The sequence below is a fragment of the Schistocerca serialis genome, chromosome 12 (assembly GCF_023864345.2).
Source record: "Schistocerca serialis cubense isolate TAMUIC-IGC-003099 chromosome 12, iqSchSeri2.2, whole genome shotgun sequence".
Classification (NCBI taxonomy): domain Eukaryota; kingdom Metazoa; phylum Arthropoda; class Insecta; order Orthoptera; family Acrididae; genus Schistocerca; species Schistocerca serialis.
This window is the reverse complement of record NC_064649.1, coordinates 170,742,681-170,750,747: the sequence shown is the minus strand read 5'-3', so window position 1 is coordinate 170,750,747 and position 8,067 is coordinate 170,742,681. Positions and strand designations below refer to the sequence as shown.

General features: G+C 39.3%; 1 protein-coding gene across 1 annotated transcript; it reads left to right on the top strand.

The window, feature by feature from the left end:
- The first annotated feature begins 5,039 nt into the window (after nt 1-5,039).
- LOC126428032 (piggyBac transposable element-derived protein 4-like) lies at nt 5,040-6,692 on the top strand. The gene has a single exon (XM_050089910.1). It carries the CDS (start codon nt 5,040-5,042, stop codon nt 6,690-6,692), a length of 1,653 nt encoding a protein of 550 aa, XP_049945867.1.
- Nucleotides 6,693-8,067: the final 1,375 nt, after the last annotated feature.

The following is an 8,067-nucleotide window of genomic DNA, read 5'->3' as shown; positions in this document are numbered from 1 at the left end:
CTCCGATCCGTAGAACGCCAGTTTTCTTTCTCCTGATAACGACATCCTATTGAGTAGTCCCCGCCCGGAGATCCGAATGGGGGACTACTTTACCTCTGGAATATTTTACCCAAGAGGACGCCATCATCATGTAATCATACAGTAAAGCTGCATGCCCTCGGGAAAAATTACGGCTGTAGTTTCCCCTTGCTTTCAGCCGTTCGCAGTACCAGCACGGCAATGCCGTTTTGGTTATTGTTACAAGGCCAGATCAGTCAATCATCCAGACTGTTGCCCTTGCAACTACTGAAAAGGCTGCTGCCCCTCTTCAGGAACCACACGTTTGTCTGGCCTCTGAACAGATACCCCTCCGTTATGGTTGCACCTACGGTACGGCTATCTGTATCGCTGAGGCACACAAGCCTCCCCACCAACGGAAAGGTCCATGGTTCATGGGGGGGTTATTGACGATGAAACACAGCAATTGCATTGGAATTAGATACAAAAGGCACAATGCCGACTTAAGTACAAGAAGACTGCCTCTTTTTACTGTCTATGTTTTGAACCTTTCTTATGAGACAAGCTTAGGACTCCGATGTTACACTTCAGGTTTACTGAATCCCTTGGACCTTCTTATTGACGATGAAGCACAGAAATTGCATTGGAATTAAATACAAAAGGCACAATGGCGACTTAAGTACAAGAAGACTGACTCTTCTCAGTGTCTATGTTATGAACCTTTCCTGTGAGACCAGTTTATTTTCCGATGCTTCACTTCAGGTTTACTGTATCCCTTGGACTTTCATATTGACGATCAAACACAGAAATTGCATCGGAATTAAATACAAAAGACACAATGCCGACTTAAGTACAAGAAGACTGACTCTTCTCACTGTATATGGTTTGAGCCTTTCCTGTGAGACCAGTTTTAGAGTACGATGATTCACTTCAAGTTTATTGTATCCCTTGGGCCTTCTTATTGACCATGAAACACAGAAATTGCATGGGAATTAAATACAAAAGGCACAATGCCGACTCAAGTACAAGAAGACTGTCTGTTCTTACAGTCTATGTTTTGAACCTGCCCTGTGAGAAAAGTTTTAGATTGCGATGCTTCACTTCAGGTTTATTGTATCCCTTAGAATTTCGTGTTGACGATGAAGCACAGAAATTGCATCGGAATTACATACAAAAGGCACAATGGCGACTTAAGTACAAGAAGACTGACTCTTCTTAGTGTCTATGATTTGAACCTTTCCTGTGAGATCAGTCTAGATTCCGATCCTTCACTTCAGGTTTACTGTATCGCTTTGAACTTCTTATTGACGATGAAACACAGAAATTGCATCGGAATTAAACACAAAAGGCACAATGCCGACTTAAGGACTAGAAGACTGACTCTTCGTACTGTATATGTTTTGAGCCTTTCCTGTGAGACCAGTCTTAGATTCCGATGTTTCACTTCAGGTTTACTGTATCCGTTGGACCTTCTTATTGACGATGAAACAAAGACATTGCATCAGAATTAAATACAAAAGTTACAATTCCGACTTAAGTACAAGGAGACTGACTTTACTTACTGTATATGTTTGAACCTTTCCTGTAAGACCAATTTTAAATTCTAATGCATCACTTCAGTTTTACTGTATCCCTTGGACCTTCTTATTGACGATTAAACATAGAAATTGCATCGGAATTAATTACAAAAGACACTATGCCGTCTTATGTACAAGAAGACTGACTCTTCTTACTGTCTATGATTTGAACCTCTCCTGTGAGACCAGTTTTATATTCCGATGCCTCTATTTAGGTTTACTGTATCTCTTGGACATTCTTATTGACAATGAAACGCAGAAATTGCATCGGAATTAAATATAAAAGCCACAATGCCGACATAAGTACTACGAAACTGACTCTTCTTACTGTCTATGTTTTGAGCTTTTCCATTGAGACCACTTTTAGATTGCGACGCTTCACTTCAGGTTTACTGTGTCTTTTGAACCTTCTTATTGCCGATGAAACACAGATATTGCATCGGAATTAAATACAAAAGGAACGATGCTGACTTAAGTACAAGAGGACTGACTCTTCCTACATTGTATGATTTGAGCCTTTCCTGTGAGACCAGTTTTAGATTCTGATGCTTCACATCAGGTTTACTGTATCCCTTGGACCTTCTTATTGACAATGAAACACAGAAATTGCATCGGATTTAAATACAAATGGCACAATGCCGATTTAAGTACAAGAAGACTGACTCTTGTAACTGTCGATGGTTTGAACATTTGCTGTGAGACCAGTTTTAGATTCCGATGCTTCACTTCAGGTTTACTGTATCACTTGGACCTTCTTAATGCCGATGAAACACAGAAATTGCATCGGCATTAAATACAAAACGAACGATACCGACTTAAGTACAAGAGGACTGACTCTTCTTACATTCTATTATTTGAGCCTATCCTGTGAGACCAGTTTTAGATAACGATGCCTCAGTTCAGGTTTGCTGTATCCCTTGGACGTTCTTATTGACCATGAAACACAGATATTGCATCGGAATTAAATACAAAAGGCACAATGCCGACTTATGTACAAGAAGACTGAGTCTTCTTACTGTATATGTTTTGAGCCATTCCTGTGAGACCAGTTTTAGATTCCGATGTTTCACTTCAGGTTTACTGTATCCCTTGGACCTTCTTATTGACGATTAAACACAGAAATTCCATCGGAATTAATTACAAAAGACACTATGCCGACTTATGTACAAGAAGACTGATTCTTCTTACTGTCTATGTTTTGAACCTTTCCTGTGAGACCAGTTTTAGATTCCGATGCCTCTATTTAGGTTTACTGTATCTCTTGGACATTCTTATTGACAATGAAACGCAGAAATTGCATCGGAATTAAATATAAAAGCCACGATGCCGACATAAGTACAAGGAAACTGACTCTTCTTACTGTCTATGTTTTGAGCTTTTCCATTGAGACCACTTTTAGATTGCGACGCTTCACTTCAGATTTACTGGATCTTTTGAACCTTCTTATTGCCGATGAAACACAGATATTGCATCGGAATTAAATTACAAAAGGAACGATGCCGTTTAGGTACAAGAGGACTGACTCTTCTTACATTCTATGATTTGAGCCTTTCCTGTGAGACCAGTTTTAGATACCGATGCTTCACTTCAGGTTTATTGTATCCCTTGGACCTTCTTATTGACGATGAAACAAAGAAATTGCATCGGAATTAAATACAAAAGGCACAATGCCGATTAAGGTACAAGAGGACTGACTTTTCTTACTGTCAATGGTTTGAACCTTTGCTGTGAGACCAGTTTTAGTTTCCGATGCTTCACTTCAGGTTTACTGTATCGCTTTGACCTTCTTATTGACGATGTAATACACAAATTGCATCGGAATTAAATACAAAATGCACAATACCGACTTAAGTACAAGAAGACTGACTCATCTTACTGTCTATGATTTGAAACTTTCCTGTTAGAGCAGTTTTTGATTCCGAAGCTTCACTTCAGTGATACTGTATCCCTTGGACCTTCTTATTGACGATGAACCACAGAAATTGCATCGGAATTAAATACAAAAGGCACAATGCCAACTTAAGTACAAGAAGACTGAATCTTCTTACTGTCTATGTTTTGAACCTTCCTGTGAGACCAGTTTTAGAATCCGATGCATCACTTGAGGTTTACTGTATCTCTTGGACCTTCTAATTGACGATGAAACACAGAAATTGCATCGGAAATAAATACAAAAGGCACAATGTCGACTGAAGTACAAGAGGACTGAGTCTTCTTACATTCAGTGATTTGAGCCTTTCCTGTGAGACCAGTTATAGATATTGATTTTTCACTTCAGGTTTACTGTATCCCTTGAACCTCCTTATTGACGATGAATTACAGATATTGCATCGGAATTAAATACAGAAGGCACAATGCCGATTGAAGTACCAGAAGACTGACTCTTCTTACTGTGTATGTTTTGAACGTTTCCTGTGAGACCAGTTTTAGATTCCGATGCTTCACTTCAGGTTTACTGTATCCCTTGGACCTTCTTATTGTCAATGAAACACAGAAATTGCATCGGAATTAAATACAAAAGGCACAATGCCGACTTAAGTACAAGAGGACTGAAGCTTCTTACATTCTATGATTTGAGCCTTTCCTGTGAGACCAGCTTTGGATATCGATGCTTCACTTCAGGTTTACTGTATAAATATGACCCTCTTATTGACGATGAAACACAGAAATTGCATCGGAATTAAATACAAACGGCATAATGCCAACTTAAGTACAAGAAGACTGCCTCTTTTTACTGTCTATATATGAACCTTTCTTGTGAGGCAAGTTTAAGACTCCGATGCTACACTTCAGGTTTACTGAATCCCTTGGACCTTCTTATTGAGTATGAACCACAGAAATTTCATTGGAATTAAATACAAAAGGCACAATGGCTACTTAAGTACAAGAAGACTGACTCTTTTTAGTGTCTATTTTATGAGCCTTTCCTGTGAGACCAGTTTTAGATATCGATGCTTCACTTCAGGGTTACTGTATCCCTTGGACCTTCTTATTGACGATGAACCACAAAAAACTGCATCGGAGTTAACACTCTAAGCGCCAAGCCCGTAAAATTTACGGGCCTGGGATCGCGCGAAAATCACCAAGCCCGTAAAATTTACGGGCCGCTACATTTAATTTCATTCAAAACACTGCAACGTTATTTCTACGGGTTTGGCCAGCGCTATACGTTTTTCAGATGTTTATTAACAAAATGCGTCCATAGATGTCACGGCAGCGCTGTAATTCATGTTAAAACTTATCTTTGCGTTCTCAGTCTGTATATCATTCAGTTGTTTGTCATCATGTTTCGGCGCGGTTTATCAGACGCAGAAATTGCGGATTTGATCAATCATAGCGACACTCTGGATAATGTAGAGAGTGATTCAGACGATTCTGAATGCAATGGTGTGTTTGAAGGTACGTATTTCCGAATTTTCCACGTAATTGTGCAGTACGCACATATCTGTTGAACATGTGTAAACGATGTATGTAGTTACACATAATGTGATATTCTTTTTAGAAGACGAGATTGATGACAGTTTGTCTTCAGATGAAGACGAGAATGATGTTGAAGGTGTTGCTTCAAATCCAGCAGCTGTGCCGTATCCGAAAGACAGTGAGTGGACTGCAGTTGACACCTACCGACCTCTGCCTGTCAACACGACACCCAGGCAGATACTAGTGGATATTGATGAGTCGAGTTCTGTACTGGATTGCAGTAAAGTGTTCCTTACTGACAGTGACGTAAATGAACTCAAGAGACAGACAAATTTGTATGCATCACAGACAATACAGAAGAAAAGAAGAGGAAATAATCTGAAGCCCCATTCAGTTTTGAGTTCGTGGAAGCCAGTGACTATAAGTGAGATGAGGCGTTTCTTGGGTATTATTTTCCACATGTGTGTTTCGAAAAAGCCCAAAATTGCGGACCATTGGAGCACTAATCCTGTTCTTAGTTGTAACTTTTGTCCCCATGTCATGAGCCGTTTGCGTTTCACTCAGATACTGTCATGCTTGCATCTTGTTGACAATTCAAATCAGAAAAAACCAGGCGAAGATGGATTTCATCCACTTTACAAAGTTTTGCCATATTATAATAATTTGAAGGAGCGATGTATCCAGGCATATCGTCCCTCAGAAAAAGTGACAATTGATGAAGGAATTTGCCCATTTCGAGGTCGTGTGAGTTTCCGTGTTTACATGCAAAATAAGCCTCATAAGTATGGACTGAAAGTATATGCTGTTGCTGAAGCCAGTAGTGGCTATGTTGTAAATTTTGAAGTTTATGCTGGTAAGCATATTGTTGACAATTCTTCGTCTGCGGTTATTTTGCGATTGTTGTCTGACAGCAGCTTGCTGAACAAAGGCCACACTGTGTATTTAGATCGATTTTATTCCAGTCCAGAGCTATTTCAGCAACTGGCAGAGAAAGGCACTGGAGCTGTTGGTACTGTGAACAAATCCAGGAAAGGATTGCCTAAAGATTTAGTATCTGCTAAGCTGAAAAAGGGCGAAATGTCTTTTCGGCGTAAAGATAATGTATTGGCAATGAAGTGGAAAGATAAGAGAGATGTGTATACATTGTCTACAAGGCATCAAGCAACATTTGGTACGCATACTAAGAGAAATGGGTCTGTAGTATTGAAACCACTTCAGGTACTTGATTACAACCTCAATAAAATTGGAGTGGATATTGGAGACCAACGCCTGCAGTACAATCCGTTCCAGCACAGAACTGTGAAATGGTGGCGAAAATTATATTTCCATTTGCTGCTTATGGGAGTATCAAATGCATTTTGGCTGTACAATGCAGTGCACAGGAAGAAAATTACAATAACAGACTTTATAACAGTGCTTGCAGTTCAGCTTGTTGAAGACGACACACTTGAATTCATTCCAAGAAATGAAGGAACTGTAGGTCGGCTAACAAAGAGACATTTTTTGCAGCACATACCTGCAACTACTAAGAAGTATGCTGCTCGTGTGTGTCACGTGTGCAGTTCCAGGAGCAAGAAACAGAGTGGCAAGGCTTCTCGCAAAGAGACACGATACGAATGTGAACAGTGTGGCGTTGCACTCTGCCTGGAACCTTGCTTTAAAATTTTCCACACTAAAAAACAATATGATTCTGTGTGAAATTTATATGTAATACTGTATACTATCAGAAACATGTAATGTAGTGCCACAATTTTGGTTAAAAATAAATCACAATTGTATTCCCTTATTCGTATGACTTTTTCTAAATTCTTAAAACATCTAAGTGATTTCTATAACTGTACCTTAAAGCTGTGCATTGTAAAGTAGTTTCTTTCACTCAGAATTAAAGTAGAAATGTGCAGCTTCAAGATGGTACCAAATTTGCCACAATCCAAACAGTAGATTTGATGCAGTAATTTTTTTAATATTGGTAAAATTGCCCGGTTTCTAGGGACGGGTGCATAAAATAGGCCTGGTACAGAGAGTGTTAAATACAAAAGGAACGATGCCGACTTAAGTACAAGAGGACTGACTCTTCTTACATTCTATGATTTGAGCTTCCCTGTGAGACCAGTTTTAGATATCGATGCTTCTCATCAGGTTTACTGTGTTCCTTGGACGTTCTTATCGACGATGAAACACAGAAAGTGCATCGGAATTAAATACAAAAGGCACAATGCCGACTGAAGTACTAGAAGACTGACTCTCCTTACTGTATATGATTTGAGCCTTTCCTGTGAGACCAGTCTTCGATTCCGATGTTTCACTTCAGGTCTACTGTATCCCTTGGACCTTCTTATTGACGATGAAACGCAGACATTGCATCAGAATTAAATACAAAAGTTACAATTCCGACTTAAGTACAAGGAGACTGACTATTCTTACTGTGTATGTCTTGAACCTTTAATGTAAGACCATTTTTAGATTCTAATGCTTCACTTCAGGTTTACTGTATCCCTTGGACCTTCTTATTGACGATTAAACACAGAAATTGCATCGGAATTAAAGACAAAAGACACTATGCCGACTTATGTACAAGAAGACTGACACATCTTTCTGTCTATGTTTTGAACTTTCCTGTGAGACCACCTTTAGATTGCGATGCTTCACTTCAGGTTTACTGTATCTCTTGGACCTTGTTATTGACGATGAAACAAAGAAATTGCATCGGAATTAAATACAAAAGGCACAATGCTGACTTAAGTACAAGAAGACTGACTCTTCCTACTGTCTATGTTTTGAACCTTCCTGTAATACCAGTTTTAGAATACGATGCTTCACTTCAGGTTTACTGAACCCCTTGGACCTTGTTATTGACGATGAAACACAGAAATTGCATCGGAAATAAATACAAAAGGCACAATGTCGACTTAAGTACATGAGGACTGACACCTCTTACATTCTATGATTTGAGCCGTTCCTGTGAGACCAGTTTTAGATATCGATGCTTCACTTCAGGTTTACTGTATCCCTTGGTCCTCCTTATTGACGATGAAACACAGAAATTGCATCGGAATTAAATACAAAAGGCACA